Consider the following 19,027-nt stretch of genomic DNA (forward strand, 5'->3'; position numbering starts at 1 on the left):
TCAGCACTGGGAGTATTTTGAGCGCAATCCCTCAGAATACAATGGTGATTTGTATTAAATTAACTTTTGTAACAATAGAGCAAAGAAAATTCCATTCCAAGAATATGTTGATCCGAAAAGTAGGAGAGGTCAACAATGAGCATGCATTTCTACAACAAATATTTTGCTCTTCAATATATTGTTTAATTTAAAAATATGATCATCATCCATCTTATTTAAAAAAATTAATTTCCAAACCAGCACTAAAAAAGGTCAACAAAAAAGAATCCCCCTACCCTGCCTCTTCCAATCACTATACCACCACCATGTGCTGCTTAGTCTTCTCTTTGGCAAAAGCCAAAGTGAACTCTGTACCATGCCTCAAAAGTCAGCAATTTCTAGAAGCTGGGAGAAGCAAATTGTAGATGTTGAAGGCCCTTCCCCTGAAAGCACACTACCTCCAGCTGTTCTGAAGTTCAAACCTACCACAGCAACTACTACCAGAAGGAGCACAGTTACTCTCAGCTAGGGAAAGGGTCTACATTGTAGCCAAGACCCAAAGCATGGAAATTTTGTCTTGCAGTTGGTCAGAAAGTTAAGTTTTTCCCTGAGGAAAATTTTGGTCAAAATCTGAAAAAATTCTATTTGAAAATGCCACTGCAATGTCTCATGAGAGCTACATTTCATGTGCCTCATGGCCCACTTCTTTTCTATGGCCGAGTCCTCCTGTCTGGACCACATTTCCCATGATGCAACACAGTCTTCTCCAGCTTGCTAAGCCACCATGGTGCATCACAGGGAGACACAGCCCAGCTGGGGAGCCCAGACCATAGAAAACTGAGGCATAAGTCACCCAGACTACAACACCCACGAGACACTGTGATGGCATCTCTAAATAAAAATTCAGATTTTAGGCAAAGTTTTTGGGGTGTTTGGTTTTTAAACAAAAGTAAAAATCTTTTGTAGAAAGCTGACACTTCTTGCAACAAGAAAATTCATTTAGTCAGAAAACAAATTAACATTTCAGCCAGACCATTTTCTATAGATTAAAAACTTGATTTTTTTACATTGTTGTAAGCTGGAATCCAGGGAAATGCATGGAGTTCACATAGAATGTGCTCCACCTGCACAACTAAGCAAGCAATCTTATTCTTTTCTAGCTGGAGTTTCAAAGTGGTCTGCCGGATTAGACCCACATCATTACATTGCAAGAGAAACTTAAAAAAATAAGACCACTCCAATGTCTAAAATAGGAGTTCAAGAAAAAACATTTCCTTAAATTATCAAAAATAATAAAAACCTCTTCAGTCAAAAAGTGAGGAAGAAAAACGGTGTGTAACCCTGAAATGAAAGAATGATACTGCAAAATGGCTACCATGTCAGAAAAATACAATAAAATGACAAAGACACCAGGATAAATCTCCCAAACCACAGTGGACACCTATCCCGGACACACTGCCTGTGGGAGAGGCTTTTTATTTTATATTTTGATAATGTGTTCAGCTTGACATGCCAATTTGAAATGTAATTGTACTGAAAAAAATTAATGAGACTATTGGTCACTTCTTAATAACTATGGCACAGTTTATATTAGACAGAGAGAGTTTTGTTAGGCCTGAATAAAGATGTAGCAGACAAAACCAGGTATGCCAACCTGACCAAAGTCAGGCTAACAGAGGTTTGTGGGTAATCCCTAAGTGGAAAACACTGAGAAGCAGCAGCATGTCTCACAAGCGCTGGGAAAAAGTGAGATAAGAGAGAAGCTGCGTTCCTGGCATAGTACCAAATGTGCTGTGTTCGGGCAGCTCCTTCGAAGAACTGATAAGAGTCCTAGTTTCGCAGCCTCCTTGTTTTCACTCCCTGGTTTTGTTCTTTGTTTGTTTTTAACTCCCCTACATTTCTAACTTTAGGCATGCCTGTATACTAAAGGTGTCTAGTTTCTAGTTGTTAAAAGAAGGGGGTGGGTTGCTCCAGTGAATAATTTATGACGCGACGGAACTGTCTATATAGGCTTATACTAAGATGTAAAGAGGGGGCTGGTTCTCTCTGGAGACGAGCTGCTCTCTATTGATGCGTGCACTTGTCAATAAAGAGCTTTTGATCGGACCTTGCTGGTGTTGCCTGTCTCTCTTGCGGTCAGACAACAAACTTTGCCGTCGGGGTTAGAGTCCCTGACATCTTTGGCGACTCCGCCGGGACCCGTCTGACTCTCCGGCGGGGGATCGGACCCTGAGGCAACGCAGCGCGCATCCTCCAGTTTAGAGGAGCCTTGCCTGGTGATCTGATCTCTGCGTTGGCGATAAGGCGTGTTCTGTGAACCAGCTGAAGCTCGTAGAAATCCAGCAATGTCCACCTACCCGTTGAGTAGGGTCCAGGTTGTCGGGGTTAGAGTCCCTGACTACTTAGGTCTGGGTTAGAGTCCCAGTCCAGGTCTGGGTTAGAGTCCCAGTCCAGGTTTGCGCAGGATCCAAGTTGTCTGGGTTTGAGTCCCAGTCCAGGTGTTCAAGTCCCTGGAGAGGTAAGCGAGCGCTCGACGCGGGGAGGTGGGGGTTAGAGTCCCTTTACCTCGACCTGGGAAAGAGGGGTTAGAGTCCCTTCATTAAAATGGGACAAGTTGGCAATAAGTGCCTGGGGGACGCCCCGTTGTCTCTAATACTTAGAGATTGAAAAGAGATTTCTGAGACAGCTGGCCTAATTAAATTTAAGATGAGAAATCTGTGTTGGATCCAATGGCCATCATTTACCTTTCATTTGTCCCCGACTAGAGACTGGCCGGAGGGTGAAACCTTTTCCACAAATAGGATAAACTCCTTAAGGGATATTTTGGTTGATCTTAGGCCGGGACAAATGGATTACTTGTTTGTATGGTATAATTATGAACCCATGGAGGGATGGATAGCTTTTGAAGCTGTTTGTATGAAGAGCTCTTGTAAAAAAAAATCCCCCACCATATGCCCCAGAGCTGCACCGGGAGGAGGACAATTTTGTTCCTGTTTTTCCCCACCTGATGGAGTGCAAAGATTCAAAAGCAGGTTAGGGACAGTTCAGGGACAGAGGAGAATCAAGGGGGAGCTCAGAGTGATGGTCCCTCATCTTCAGAAGAATCAGGCAGCCTCACCCCCTCTGTGCAGCCTCCAGCCAGCCTTTTGCAAACTTGGTCAGGGACTGCTTTTCAAACACCCCCAATATTACAGCAGCCCTCGTCCTTGCCCTTGTGGACCCCCACTAGGTTACTTAACTCCATAAGGAAGAATGTTTCTGAGACACCCCTGATATGATAAGCCTCGTTGAGAACTTATCTGGTTCTACTGGTTGCTGGGGAACATGAGATGGTTTTACCCATATCCTGTTTGCAACTTCAAATTTGTTTAACTGGCAGTGCACTATGCCTCACTTATGAGACAATCCTGAGGCAGTGAAAAGAATGTTCTGCACAATCTTTTTCACTCATGTGCCCACTTGGGCAAATGTAAATCAGTTATTAGATACTCTCATGACAAAAGATGAAAAACAAAAAGTAAAAGAAAAATCTGCAGCTCATTTGAATGCACCTTGGCTAATTACTAACCCTAACTGAAATCCCAATAATCCAGCTCAAAAGACAAAGTTGGATGGATTTTTAAAAGCTGTTTTAAATGGTATTAAAGATGCAGGGGAGGTTACTCCAAATTGGAGCAAGGTGACTGCTTGTGTTCAGCATCCAAATAAGCACCTCTCTGACTTTTGTGCTCGACTAATTTGTGAAGTTAAAAAGCATGGAAATTTAAATCCTGAAACTAATCATGAAAAGGAGATGGTTAAAATGGTTTTCATGTCACAATGTGCAAAGGATATTGCAAAAAGATTTAGAGAGCATCCAAATGGTACGCAAGGAAAAAGTTTGTCTAAAGTAGTTAGCATTGCTACTAGAATGTTTAATGGGAAAGAGAAAAAAAAAAAAAAAAGACATAAGGAACGGGTTAATTTAAAAATCATCTTGGTCCCGGGATGGAAGGAGGGGGTTGCTCTGCGTTCAGGGTCAGGAATCGGCGCGGACTGTGCTTGGTGAAGGGAGAGGCTGCTTTCGGCCCCAGCTGGCTGTGAAGGAAAAAATATAAACAGAGGCGAAGCAAAGAAAATACAAGTTACAGAACTAAAATTACATTTGCAAAGCTTAACTGTCCAGTAAGATCCAACAGTGTGCCTTTGTGACCCTGGAGTCGGTGTGGCTTGGTGACACCAAAGAAGCCACAGGCAGCCGATCTGGACTGGAATCTCTGAAAGAGACGCCACAGGAGATTCCAGGGTGTAAGAGAACAGCCCTCCCAAGAGCAGAAGCATATTGGAAATTCTGGACGAGCTGTAAACAGGATAATCTCCCTTCCACCTCTCCCCCTTCTCTGAACATTATACACAGAAGTGGCCAGTCTGAACGTACGTGTGTGAGTATGAAAGGAGCTTCGGGCTTGGGGCATTAATATTTTCCTGAGTGATGTGGGAGCGTTCCCAACACTCTCCGTTGTTGTTTTATTATTTTATTAATGAAGCTTTAAAATTCAGTTATATGGTGTGTTTTCTTTATCTTCCCCCAATGATCCTGTAGTGTCAGCCTGATCACCTGACACAAGGAATAGATTGGTAACAGAAATTTGTCACAGTTTGGTGAGCAATTAAGAAGACGGGAGCCCTGCAGAATTTACACCATCTATTTGTTTTACCCTTGTTATTTTGTGTTTGTTTTGCTTGGTACCGTTAGTGTTATATGCTGAGAACTGCATGAGTAAAAGTGAGTCCTAATAGGATAAGGAAACACTATCTGGTTCTGGTTCTGTTCTGTTTAACCAGTTACTGTTGGGTTTTTTTGCTCTGTTCATTTGGGTGTTAGGAGTGTGGGCGGAACTGAACCTCTCGTTCGTAATTCCTCGGAGTGGAAGCCATGTGTGCAAGAGAGCTCTGAGGTTAAATTGAGATCCTTCTGTCCCGTCCCCTGTAGCGGTCAGTGTATAAAAGTGGGAAAGTCTGGCTTAGACTGTAATTCCCTCTGCTCTCTGTGTAATTCTCTTTGCTGTTTAAGAGTCAAACAGATGAATAAGTCTCTGGGTAAACCCTCTAAGAATAGTCCTTTAACTTATATGTTAAGTAAATGGCCTTTGCCCAAGGGCCATGTGTCTTCGTCTAGGTGGCAAGCCTCATAAAGGAGAACTCGGGTAGTCTTGTGAGTGAGAAAGTTTAAGGGAAGAGACCAGGAGGGGTGGGGGCTAGATGAGATGCCCACCCTCCTAGCTAAACTGGTAGTGGAATAAGTTGGTGCCTATGGAAGGGACGGTTCAGTGAGAAAAGCAGGATTGGGCCCAGGCGGGCAGGCAACAGACAAAGAGATTAAAAAACAGGTTGGAAAATGTTAAGGGTGTAGTAAAAGAAAAAAGTAAGTAAGTGTAAGCCTGGGAATTTCAGATACCCAGGACTTACTTGAAATGGTGATTTAAGTTAATAAAAGTGGCTGTTGGAAGACAAGCAAGTGATTTAAGGGAGAGTGAAAAGTTAACTCTGTAGTTGCTAAAGAAAACAGCAGTTAAACTTTGTAAAAATGCTAAAAAGGAAAGTTCTTGGTGTCTTTGAAATGTTTGTAAATAAATTGAGGCAAAAAAATTGTTAATTGCAATCATTTAAAATTTAGTTAAATTAGCTGAAGAATGTATATAGTGCTATGTAATTGAAATTTTATTAGGCTGTAAGGGCACTATAAGTAGTGATGTTTTCTTTCAGTGTTTGAAAGCAACAGTTAAAAGTAAAAAGCAAGCCAGAAAGCATCTGTATTAATGCAAATTATCTAACTGATAAGGTAGAAGCCACTGAAACCTGGGCTGCCTATGAAACACATAAAATATAAAATAAATCCTCTGTTTTTCCTGAAATCAACAAGGGTATTTGTCTATTTTAAGCAATGATTGACTGCCCAGAAGGGGTAGACCTCTGTTTTTTTTGTCTTTCAGATAATCAAAGAAAACTGATGCCAGCTAAACAGCATTCAACGTACCATGCATTTACTGGCACAATAGAAATTATGTTTTGTGTTCTATGTTCTGTCTTGTGGTGTTTGTCTTGTGGCCGAAATTGTTGTGTTTAGTGTTTTCATGGGATGGTCTGGTTTGGAATCAGGCAAAAAAAGGTTAAATTAAAATGCACATACTTGTTTTGTTCAACTTGGAATACAAAGTGTTTAAATAAATCAGAACAATGTAATATATTAAAGTCTAATGCATTTCCTTAAGTAAGAAAAAAAAACTTCATTGGCCAAATTGTTAATTGCAAAAATTGTTGTTAAAATTTGCATACCAACAGTCTTTAAAAGCAAAGACATGAAAAGTTAACCCACTCCCCATATTGCACATGGGATCCTTCTGGCTACCTCAGATTTCTAGCCAGAGGGCTGGGGATGGTGGGAAGCTATTGGACTACAAGTTGTATTAAGTAAACTCCTCAAAGTGGGTGTGCTTGTCCTGGCCTGTTGCTCCAAAGTTCTGTAATAAAGTTATTTTAGTGAAAGGGTATATGTGGCATACATTAAATAATAAAACTAATGTACTGTATAATAACAGTGTGTAGGTATTCATTGTTAAAAAAAATGTGTATAAGTAAAAAGTAAAAGTTTCCTTTGCAGGTTAAAAAAAGCCAAGAAGAAAAGAAGGACAAAAAACAAAATAAATTAACTAAAAAAATAAAATAAAATAAAATAAAATAGCAAGCTCAGGCTATAGATAACACACTGACTCCATTCAAGGACACTGCTCACAGTTAAGACTTGGTTAACAACCAGAAAAAGGAGAGCTTAAATTTGCCCATGCAGCTATAAAATCTGAAAAACACTGCCAGGCACTAATGAAATGTGTTAAGTTTCTTTTCTCACAGGTAAGAAAACGCTACCCAAAGACCCTAGCAGCCCTGCCACTCCTTACAACCAGGAGACGAGATTGATGTAAAGGTCCACCAACGAAAGACTGCCTTGGCTCCATGCTGGAAAGGCCCTTAAGTCCTAATAACTACCAACACCGCTGTGAAGTGCCAAAGACTGACTGTTTGAACCCATGATTCTCACTGCAAAAAGACCCCTCCACCTCGGGAGAATTCTCCTACTGATGATTAGCCTATTTCTCCTTCTAGCTCCACTGTGTCTTCTGGACAGTAGGGAAAAAGTACAAAGTGACGTGCTAGTAACCTCTCCCTTGTCCACCGACAGATCTATTGTGCCTTTAAATTTTTCTACAAAAAGCAAAGCCATTACAGGGTTATGTGCTAGTAACCTCTGCCCTATATGATGCAGCACCACAACTGTTTTGGGAAAGAAAAAAAAACACTCACTCCACTAAAATTGCCAAAGTCCAAAAATTCCTAACTAAAAAGGACATTAAAAACTGACCCTGGTAAAGAAACAAAGAATTGTACACTGGCAAAAAAAATTTGTGGGACCCATGCTTGGGAATGTGGTATTAATTGAATTTTGGGGTTTATTCTACAGGCTGTGCCCTGTGTTCTGAATAAATTCTTCAGCATGTATTGAATTTTAAATAACAAGTACCCGAAGAGTTTGTTCTGCCACTTAAAATTTTACCTGTATTGAAACCATTCCAGTAACTAATAATGTAACCCCCTCCTATGCTATTAATGTCAATGCCTTTTAAAAGTACCTAAAATAGTTAAATAACAAATGTAATATAGTACTACACCAAGGAAAAATGGTATTAAATATCACTGAGGCTGGGAAGGCATTGCAGTGGGATCTAGTATGTTTGGAAATTCAAAATTTCCTGAATAACCAGCTAATGGCCATTCGGAGTAATCTTAAGTACCAGACTTGGCCCACTGCCCTTACAGAAACATCAGAAGTACCATCTAATCTGTGGTCATAAAGATATACTAAAGACTTTCTGGGTGGAAGTGTAAACATTTACAGTGCTCCTTCCAAGCATTTGGATCGGGGGGTGTGGGCTTCCACATACCAAATCCTGACGGGTCCATGGAAAGGATGCACATAAAACTGGATTATTCACCGAAACATCTGAAAAATTAGACCACTTGGTATACCTAACTAATTTATAGTCAGTGCCCCAATCCCTTAGTTGTCAGACAAACAAAATTCCACTCTTTTGTCCGTGCACTCATTCCTGGATTGTGGGTGGCTAAGCTCAAAAAAGCAGTTGTAAATATTTCTGCAGAGCTTAAAAAAAAAAAAACAGCTAATGCATTAATAAACGCTTTCCAAAAGTTGCAACAAAAGACTAATAAAGTAGCAAAAGTAACTTTGCAAAATAAATGTGTGCTAAATGCCATAAATGCTAAATTAAAAAAAAGCTTGTGCTCGCATCGGGAAAAAATGTTGCTTTTCTGTTAATCACTCTGGCTTAATTGACAAAAATTTACAAGCTATTAAAAATGTTGCTGTTGTTTTCCATGCTATATCTCTTAATCACACTTTTAGTTTTAAGAACCTCCACTCAGACCTTGTGTCATGGTTTACTAGCCTCCCGCGTACAATTGTTAAATGAATATGTGTCCCAAAAGTCCCATTATGGTCCTCTAGGGACAAAGGGGGGATTGTTAGGCCTGAATAAAGATGTAGCAGACAAAACCAGGTATGCCAACCTGACCAAAGTCAGGCTAACAGAGGTTTGTGGGTAATCCCTAAGTGAAAAACACTGAGAAGCAGCAGCATGTCTCACAAGCGCTGGGAAAAAGTGAGATAAGAGAGAAGCTGCGTTCCTGGCATAGTACCAAATGTGCTGTGTTCGGGCAGCTCCTTCGAAGAACTGATAAAAGTCCTAGTTTCGCAGCCTCCTTGTTTTCACTCCCTGGTTTTGTTCTTTGTTTGTTTTTAACTCCCCTACATTTCTAACTTTAGGCATGCCTGTATACTAAAGGTGTCTAGTTTCTAGTTGTTAAAAGAAGGGGGTGGGTTGCTCCAGTGAATAATTTATGACGCGACGAAACTGTCTATATAGGCTTATACTAAAATGTAAAGAGGGGGCTGGTTCTCTCTGGAGACGAGCTGCTCTCTATTGATGCGTGCACTTGTCAATAAAGAGCTTTTGATCGGACCTTGCTGGTGTTGCCTGTCTCTCTTGCGGTCAGACAACAAACTTTGCCGTCGGGGTTAGAGTCCCTGACAGTTTCAACCTCTTATGCAAAAGAAGATGGGGGAAAAAGGCAACTCTGAACACATCCACTTCCTAAGAATGAGGAGCACTCATGAATATGGAGGTGCCTGTGGGTTATGAACCTCACGGACAAGGGGTTGGCATCCCTTCTCAACAGAGAGAGAAGGGGAAGACACTTCATCTGCCACATCTCCAAGCTTCTTCTCCCCACCCATCAGCATCACTTCTGTCTGCTGTGGGAATCAGCCACGCTCTTTCTCAGCCATGTCTCTAAACCTGCAAAAGGCCAGAGCATGCACTGTGGTTTTTGTGGAAAGGAAACAGAACTGAGAGTCACCCAATCACATACTGATGACAAAGCAGCCAAATATAGACTTAGAATAGGCATCTGATGACATAAGATATTTCAACTATAAATTATGGTATTCGGATTTTATCATTCTGCTCACAAAAAGCCACCCACTGCTTGTATAGAACAGCATTCTACTAGCTGGGGTTTTGTTTAAGGAACAGATGTTCAAAGTGCATAATTGTGCCTGTCAGAATGCTGTTAAGGATTCAAGGCAAGAAGGAGTGAACAACTTGAGCACAACAGCAATAGAGGAAAGTGTTGACTGCAGCTGCTTTTGCATATTTAGGTGGATCACAAAGTTCTTTACAGATACACTTACTCAGCTTTCTCACAGCTCCTCCTCCTCCTCCCCCTTCCCATTAGGCACTAGTTGTCTCAGTAAACTATGTTTGCTTTATCTGTCTTCAGCCTGTGCACAGTCATGTGGACTTAAATATAGATGGCCATTGATAATATTTCATTGTGCTGTTTTGAGAAAGAAAAACTTGTTTTTCACATGGAAAAATCTGCCACATAAGCAGAAGCCAAACAGCTGAAAATTGCATTTAGCAGTGACTTTTTCTTACATTAACAAGGGGCTCTCGAAAGGTTAGCCCTTTAGCCAGTGAGGTAGCTTGTGTATCATGCATACATATGTTTACAGAGAGAAGGATGGGAAGAACTGGGAAAATATATTCGTTTTCCAGGTTATATAAAAAGGCTTTTTCCAACCATAATCAAGGTAGGGGACGACATTAGTTAGCAAAACAAACATATAGTCACTGAATATGCTGGAACTGTTTATATTTTATTCCTAAAACCATAGATAGCACAGAGTTCCATTGTATGACAGAGTGACGGTGACAATCCTGCAAGTGAGTTTTAGAGGCCAATCCCCAAGAAATGTTTTGAAATGTAATGCATGAGAGAGATAGCACAGAGGGAGCAAACTCCATAAGAGGCAGAGAAATCATCCCTTAAATTTAGGTGTGAAATTAAAAACAAACAAACAAATAAATAAAACCATAGTTTTAGGACCTCCCCTAGAGCTCTCTCCAGGACATGACTGAAAGACGGAGTTTACATTTAAAGGGGCTTTTAAAAAGTTTCTTTTTAGCATTACTGAATTACACTCAAAAAATTATTTGTGCAAAGCTCAACCTCTCTGAATCCAAATCATCCATCATCTGAATAACGACAAAAGAGAACCAAATAATGTGGAAAGGCAAAACCTGTGGTCATTTGTTGCATTTAGCCCATCTATAGTGTTCTTCTATACACATTTGCCAGTCAGTCTTCACATGGCCCCTCACTAAGATCCTCCACAAACCAAAACCAGAGGTAATATCTTTTATTAGACCAACTTCTACTCAAGGAAAGGACAAGCTTTTGAGCTACTCATAACTTTTCCTCAGGTTTGGAATTATATACGTTATAGATTATAAAAGTCTGTCCACATTGATCAGAAAAGTTGTGGTGTAAACACTGATAGTAATAATGCCTAAATCATTAAAATGTTTTTTAACATTAGTAAGGATTCTACAGATGAGGAATCTGAGGCCAAGGTGTTAAGGCCAAAATTTTCAAAAGCAATGACTGATTTTAGTACCTAACTTGGAACACTCTGGGCCCAGTCTTCAGACATGCTAAAGATCCACAACTCCCAAATGTAGGTGCTCAATATTGCAAAAAACAGACCCAAGGTCTTAACATAAATGAATAAATAAAATACATAAATATGGAGCCACACAACCTCAGTGACCATTTTAGAAAATGTGAATCTAAGGCTACGACTACACTAGAGAGCTTACCGTGGTGAAGCTGCGCAGCTGTAAGCTCTCTAATGTCGTTGCTCTAAGCCCATGGGAGAGAGCTCCCCAGTTGGCTTAACTACTTAAATCCCTGTGAGCAGCGGTAGCTGAAGCTCTCCCACCGACACAGCACTGTCCACACTAGCACTTATGTCGGTGTAACTTATGTTGCTCACGGGGTTGGTTTACTCCGGGGTCGGCAACCTTTGAGAAGTGATGTGCCAAGTCTTCATTAAATTTAAGGTTTCAGTGCCAGTAATACATTTTACATTTACAGGGACCCCCAGACTGGCACCGCAGGTAGCAGACGGAACCCCAGACCCGCAGACTGAGCCACTCAGACTGAGCCGCTCAGCCCGCTGCCAGTCTGGGGTTCCATCCACCTGCTCCTGCCAGCCGGGGTACTGGCCGCCAGCCCTGCTCAGCCCACTGCTAGCAGGGTCAGCGGCTGGGACCCCGGCTGGCAGGGGCCAGCGGACGGAGCCCCAGACCAGCAGTGTGGGTGGCAGACAGAACCCCAGACCGGCAGCAGGCTGAGCCGCTCAGCCTGCTGCTAGTCTGGGGTCCCAGCTGCCGGCCCCACTCAATCTGGTGCCAGCCTGGGGTTCCCTTCATCCAGGCAAGCAGTGGGCTGAGCAGGCCAGCGGTCTGGACTCCGGCTGGCAGCAGAGTCCCACTAAAAATCATCTTGCGTGACGCCTTTGGCACGCGTGCCGCAGATTGCAGACCCCTGGTTTACTCAGACCTCTGAGCAACAAATTATTCTGACATAAACTGTAGTGTAGACACAGTCTTAATGACTTCAGCTTGAAAAAAAAGAAGGGAGTAACAGGGACCTGAAGTATTCAAAACCATGATAGGTATAGTGGATATGGTTAAGACCTTTTCAGTTCTAGAGATAATACATGTTTCAGAAATATTCCCGATATTTAAAATTGGGAACACCGCTTAAACACATAGGAGCTTTTGTGGGCTATGCTCAAATAAATTTGTTAGTCTCTAAGGTACCACAAGTACTCTTGTTCTTTTTGCGGATACAGACTAACATGGCTGCTACTCTGAAACTTAAAACATATAGTAGCTCTAAATCAGAGTGAATATTTTAAATGCACTCCCTGTATAGGGAAAACTGATCACTCCCCTTTTTAGCCCACAAAAGCTTCTGCCCTAATAAATTTGTTAGTCTCTAAGGTGCTACAATTACTCCTCATTTTTTTCACCTTTTTGTATAAACACAAAGAGGCACTGGATTACACCAAAGAGTGTTAGAGGGCCAAGGCAGAAAAAGAAAAGTAAATACTGCTTTCACGGTGTATATTTCAGTTGACCTGTGCAATGAGGCAGGAGACAGTAACATGGTATTGGAGAAAGCATTTGTTTATTGTCTTTTTCCTCTTCCACCTCCAAAGAGGCCTGACTAGTTTTATAACTATTAACAACATTTCTTGTACACATAGTGCTATACTACATCAGATCAAGATTTTAAAAGGACAAGGACAGTTAACTTGAGTTGGGGGGAGGGGAGTATTGATATTATTTATTTCTACTGTGCTAGCATCCCTGTCAGCAGTCAGGATGAGGGCTATATTACTCTAGATATTGTGAAGTTGCATAAAATGACAAGACATTTCCCACAAAATCCATTAACAAAAACGGGTGATGACAATACATGGTTTCATTCAGCACCCTGACTCAACTGCAAAAATAATAATGATAAAAAAGTGGTAAAGGGAGAAAACTAGTTGAGTTTTATTGTAAGAGTCTAACAAAGGTAATAAAATTGTTTTAAGTATTAATATTTAACCTGACTGTCCATTTAGATAGAAGTTCACAGCACCCCAATTTCACCATGTCAAAGCCTTATCTAGAAGCGGTTACATTTCCTGAAACTTTAGGGAAAATAAATGTCGGGGAAGTGAGGGTCTTGAGAAAGCACAGGCTGTGTCTGATATTACCATGTTTGCTTTTGCTAATTCTGCCACTGATCATCAACGTGCAGGAGGGGACGGGCAGGAACGTGCCCTCCCTCCTGGGTTTCCTCAGCCCCAATCAGGAGCCGCTGCAGCGGAGGAGAGGCCAGGGGCTGGTCCAGCATGGCCCCGGCAGACAGAGAGCAACACCTGACCAAGTGGCTGGAAGAACAAAAGGGGTCGCCCATCTCCCTCTGGCCGGCACCCAGGACTGTAGGGTAGTGGTCTGGGAATCAGCCCGAGCGCTCACCCTCGCCTCACCTTCCGCAGCTCCTTCTCGATCTCGCCAGCTTTCAGGACAATGGGGCCCCTCACGGCGTATTCCACCGCTTTCACCTGCGGGTTCATGGACTCCAGCGTCAGGATTTTCTCCCTGCTCGTCTTCTCGTTGATTTTCACTGCAGAGGCCTCAGCAGCGCTGTTCCAACGCAAGAGTCCTTCTCTCCGCGGGCGAGTGCGCTGGGTAAAGCGCTGCTGGTGCTGTTTCCCCTCCACCAGCGAGGCAATGCATCGCAAAGCCACGTCTCTCCTTCCATTCCTGCAGGACCCTGGCCTTTTACAGCCCGGGCTTGCTGCAGTTTGCTTGGCAAGCACTGCAAACCGGTGCATGCTCCTGGCGGGTACCCGCTTTCAAATAATAATAAATTATTTTTACAAATTGGAAATATTAAAAATCTACACAAATAAAAGGTGCAACCAGAAGCGATTCCGGTGGACAGGCACACTTACAAGTACATGCTCAGTTCTCTGCAGTCTCCCCCACATCCAGATTCTTGAAACTTAACTGCAATAAACACACAACTGATCTTGCAATGCCACCACGTTATCTTTAAATCCCACCATTGCAATAGCTTAGCGTTGGGGGAAAAATTAAAAGCAAAAGGGATCTCTGCATTAGTACACTGTCCCAGGAAAAGCCATTTAGCTCAGACCTGCAAACCAACACACGCTCAACCCTCTGCTACTAGTAGCCCGCTTTCCAAGCATGCAAAAGTAACAGAGCTTGCACCAGCCAGACCACCAGTCGCGCTGCTTGGTGGGGTTTGTAGTTCTTACATACTCTCCACAGCGCCTGCCCACAGCATCAGGTGATGAGGCAACAAACTACCACACCCAGAGTCTCCTCAAAGCACGGTACGCCATGTGTCTTCGTTGTGTCGGCTGAAAAGGAATCGGGGGTGGAGGGAGCCAATGCACTTTAAAGATGCCGTAGGGTATTAAATAAAAGTGGCGACTGCCGAATAAATAATGGAGCGATTTCCCTCCTCCTACCCCTCGTTAGAGGGGGAAAAAACAGCATAGATATCTGGTATCCTTTATGAGAGCTGGCACTAGCAGCAGGTTTGGAGGCTGCTGTGAGCCTTTGCTGCATCATCCTGGAACTAGGACCAAGTAAGGCAGCAGTTTAAAAGGACCTTTACATTTTAGAAACTCTATTACTTTGCATTTGTCATCTGAAAGTCTCAAAGCCCCTTACAGATGTTCATTAAACTACACAGACATTTGGGGTAAGTAATACTGTTATACCAGTTCACGGATATGGAAATACAGAGGGAAGTTAAAATGCTTTCCCTAGGATTACAAAGCAACTCTGGCTCCCAAAACCCCACTTAAAGTATTAAATTATACTCCTTTTGTTTCAGGTTTTTTTTTTGTTGGGGGGGTATTCTGATTTAGCCTATTAGCAACATTTCGATATATTTTCTCTGCTGATTTGTGTCCCTGTCCGTTTGGCAAAAATATATCTTCTCTCCTGCCTTTGCTTCCTGTCTCCTTGGCATTTCAATTTTAACTTGCCTTTCTAGTTTATTTATTGTTTCATCTATATATCAGTCCATCTGTCGGGTTCTGATGATGATTAGCCAGTTCATAGGTTGAATGGATGTTAAATTACAATAGGTGCTCAAGGAAACAGTAGCAATTTCTGGCACTCATTTTACCATTCCAGCATATTCTCCTAGACTAGCAGCTCCCCCTCTCTCAGAAAATGAAAGTCTCCCTCTTTCTCCTTATTCTTATTAGCTGATGGGAAGGGGAAGGCTCTTTTCTTCTCTTGAGGAGTTCCATTCCTATTTTCATTAAAATCGGCTGGAGTTTGGCGACTTACTTCCGGGGGACTAGGAGCAAGAGCAGGAAAGAGAGCTTTGAAGAGAGAGGTGGACAGGTGCATGTGGTCTCTTTGGTCCCTCTCCAGGCTATGATAGGGGAGGAGGCCCTTTCTCATTTGTCCTGGCTCACAGGTAGGGATTGCTTTCTTCTTTATAGAAGGAAAGCTGCTGGGGAAGAGGGCATTTTCTGTTTTAGCTGCAGTTGCTCTCCCTGTCCCATAGGATAAAGATGCTTGTTGGTTCATTCTTTCTTTGTCCACGTCACCAAGGCTATTAGTCTTCTGTGCAGTATAATATTGTAAGCTCTAAATTTCTTTTGGTTCCTTCTTTATGTGCTGCAAAGACTCTCCTGGTATTTTTACTCTCTTCCTTGAGATGCTTATTACATCCCTACAATAAACTCACTCCTCCAACCTTCTTTAGCAGCGTTCTTTTGTAAATGTGTTATCTTTGTTGTTGTATACTTTCTGTGTTGTTAGGGTTAACAAGCACAGTTCTCCCTTCCCCTCCACAAAAACCAAAATCAACAAACAACAAGAGACCCAGTGGAGCACCACTGTTAGGAATTCAGGTTCCTGGGAAGAAGGATTTGTTTGGTTGCAGTTCAAACAAACATTCATTTTTTACGATATTTGCAGCCTGTCTTGTATAGGCTGATGACCTCTTCCATACTGGAGAATGGATTTTAAGACTATGATAATGCTACTTGTTTATTGTTTGAAAGGGGAGAGATCACATTTGGGGCCTGTCAACTTTGACAACATTCCTTTAAAGCAATGACTCACTAACATATCCAAAAACAAACATTTACTGAAGCCTGCTTTTGACTACTAATGAAAAAGATCAAAGTATTAATAGTTTGCTGCTGGATCAATATAACAGTCTAAAATAAAAGGTTTCAAATTGAATTATAGGAGCCTATATAAGAAAAAGACCCAAAAATCGGGACTGTCCCTATAAAATCAGGACATCTGGTCACCCTAGTCTACCTATAGTACATCCCTCTTGATGTACTTTTAACTATAAATCTTTTATCTGAGGGAAGGTGGTGGTGTCTATCAGATAATATGGTGGAGTTGGAGTCCTGGGTTGAAATCCTGGCCCTGTTGATGTTAATGACAAAACTCCATTGACATTAGTTGAGTCAGGTGTTCACCCCAAAAGTAAACACTCACTTGCTTTGTGATCTTGGGCAAGTCACTCAGACTCAGTGTATGCATCTGTAAGATGAGGCTAATGATCATCTCCCCAACAAAGATTATTGTGATGTTCAGTTAATAAATATTTGTAAAATGTTTCGTGATCCCCTACAGCAGGGCAAAATATCTTTATGTAGCTGGTCCTCCATAAAAAGCTCTTTGTCATACAGAACTGAACTACCTATGGCATACATTCATTACAAGCTCATTATGTATAGATGTCAATTGTGACTGCTTTTTGCAAACTGCTCAACATGTGATCAGATGGCATGACCAACTAGTGGTCTGTGTACTCTATGCAAATCATATGAACACAAGTTTCCATGATAGAGCACATAGGGGAGGAAGTGGTGTTTAGCAAAGGGAAGTTCTACATTGATTCCCTTATTCCATGTCCTCACTATAGTGGTAAGAGAGAGAATTTGGTTTTCTTGCAGTTACAAGAAGCTAAAGAATAACAGCTTTTAAACTGGTGCTGAGATGGAAAGATCAAACAGCAGCAACACATAAATGACTGTATGAGACTGGACAGTGAATTCCAAAGAAAAGCCTTGATGTGCAGAATGGCCAGTTACATCTAGCACATACTCTGAAATGATTGACCTCCACCAAATTATTATGAATAGCTGTATAGTTCAAATCACATGCTTATAATAATGGTATATGGATAGTTTAGCATTTATGTACGTCATGGGAGCAGAGAAGAGCTGGTGGGGCCTGAAGCCTCAAGTGGAGTGGGCCAGGTGCCATGGTGCCATTGGCACCATTGTAAATGCAGTATTGTACAGAAAGATAGACTTTAAGAGATTAGAAGTAATGGGGCATAAATGTCAGAACTGGTTACAAAGAAACAAAAGGTAAAGCACAAACCAATATCTAACTTAAAAAGCTAAGTGAATTTTAAGCAAAAGGTTTCTCTCACCAATATGCTTAGAGCAATCTGGCTGAATTCTTTCAGCCAGGACTACTCCCCCAGTTCAATGAGCCTTCCTTAGTCTTTCAAATGTTTATGTCCTGAGTAGAAATGAGGGGAGAGGAAATTTAGGGCCTCCTTTCTTCATTTTTATATCTTTTCCTCCTTGTTGAGAATCATCTCCAGCTGGGGTTCAGGTGACAGCAAATCTGTCTGAGAAGATGTAAATTTCTTACTCACACCTTTCTTTCTGCCAAAGAATAGCAGCTTAACTAGGTGATAGTCCATTTGATTTTGTTGACACCTAGCTGACATGTCAGTTTGCCTTTTGTCCCTCTCCCCCGCACCCCAGTATTTATAAACACACATCATGCACCACAGAATTCAGTTTCAGGAAAACACCCAGCCATATTTATAAACTTACAGCAAGGTCCACACAATTCATAGCAGCAAACAAAGCCCCAGGCCCAGCAGTATTTATCATTTGCAGCAGGCACAACACAACAGACACCAGCAAGCAAAAAACCCCAAAATACATTATTTAAATTATCCAAGACAGACACTATCTCAAGCCAGCAAGAGAGAATGTTACTGTGGCAGACAATGCAAATTAACCTTTAAAGCCTACCTCAGATACATAGCTCCATGTTGGGCTCTTCTACGAGCCCAGGTGTCTGACTGCTCATATTTAGCAAACAGCCATTTCACCTTGTACCTCCATCCTGACAGCAGCTTTTCACCCTTTATATCACATATATTATGCAGTACACAACATACAGCTCTAACCATTGGGATGTTTTTCTCACTGAGATCTAAGCTAGTGAGTAAATACCACCAGTGTCCCTTCAATCTACCAGAAGCACAATCCACAGTCATTCTGCTCCTACTGAGCTGGAAGTTGAATCTTTCCTTGGCACTGTTCAGATGGCCACTATAGGGCTTCATAAGCCAGGGGAGCAAGAGGTAGACTGTGAATCACTATTGGCATTTCCTTATCATCATTGGTAATCTACTGTTTGGGAATTAATGTCCCTGCATGCAGCTTTCTGAATGGCCCGTGTGTTCTTAAAGGCGCAATCATTATGCATTTTTGGAGTATCCCCAATGATCCACTAGCATATGCTTAATCACGGAAAAATATCTTTTTTGTTGATGTAGCAATTTTGGGCTGGTGCCAAAATAGGGATATGTGTTTTGTTTATTGCCCCATCACAACTTGGGAACCCCACTGGTGCAAATCCATTGGTATTTCTTGCACACTACTGAAACTCAGTCTTGCTTGCAGGAGACCATTAATAGTTCTGCACAGTTTAATAACAAGGGCCTGTCACAGGGTTTACTACTCAACACTGTGGCACCTCTCTGTGGCCACATCTGGGGATTAGCTCTGGACCAGTCTATGCCTCCTCCTTTGGTTGCTCACCCTGTCTCTCTCTGAATTCAATCGCTCTCTCTTTGTGGCTTGGCCCTATGGTCAGGCCACTGTAGTCTTCCCTTCTGGGGTATCAAAGTCCCACTGGACGATCTGTCTCAGGCTGTCTTCCGTTCCACTGCCCAGACTATTTCACTTCTCCAGTGGCTTGGT

The 19,027-nt window shown here is 42.0% G+C and overlaps 1 protein-coding gene across 2 annotated transcripts in view; it reads right to left on the reverse strand.

Annotated features, from left to right (window-relative positions):
- The window catches only part of GPT2 (glutamic--pyruvic transaminase 2), a 47,108-nt gene extending 32,861 nt beyond the window's left edge, over positions 1-14,247 (reverse strand). The window contains exons 1-2 of one of the 2 annotated variants that reach the window (XM_030581695.1): positions 13,952-14,247; positions 13,484-13,849 (exon numbers count right to left, since the gene is read on the reverse strand). In XM_030581695.1, the coding sequence (XP_030437555.1) occupies positions 13,484-13,849; positions 13,952-13,987 (402 nt within the window). In that variant the 5' untranslated portion in view covers positions 13,988-14,247. Of the gene's footprint in view, positions 1-13,472; positions 13,850-13,951 lie in introns of those variants that run through there. The other variant, XM_030581696.1, reaches the window with a different exon arrangement.
- Between the last annotated feature and the right edge of the window lie 4,780 nt (positions 14,248-19,027).

Source organism: Gopherus evgoodei, chromosome 12 (assembly GCF_007399415.2).
Source record: "Gopherus evgoodei ecotype Sinaloan lineage chromosome 12, rGopEvg1_v1.p, whole genome shotgun sequence".
NCBI classification, from domain to species: domain Eukaryota; kingdom Metazoa; phylum Chordata; order Testudines; family Testudinidae; genus Gopherus; species Gopherus evgoodei.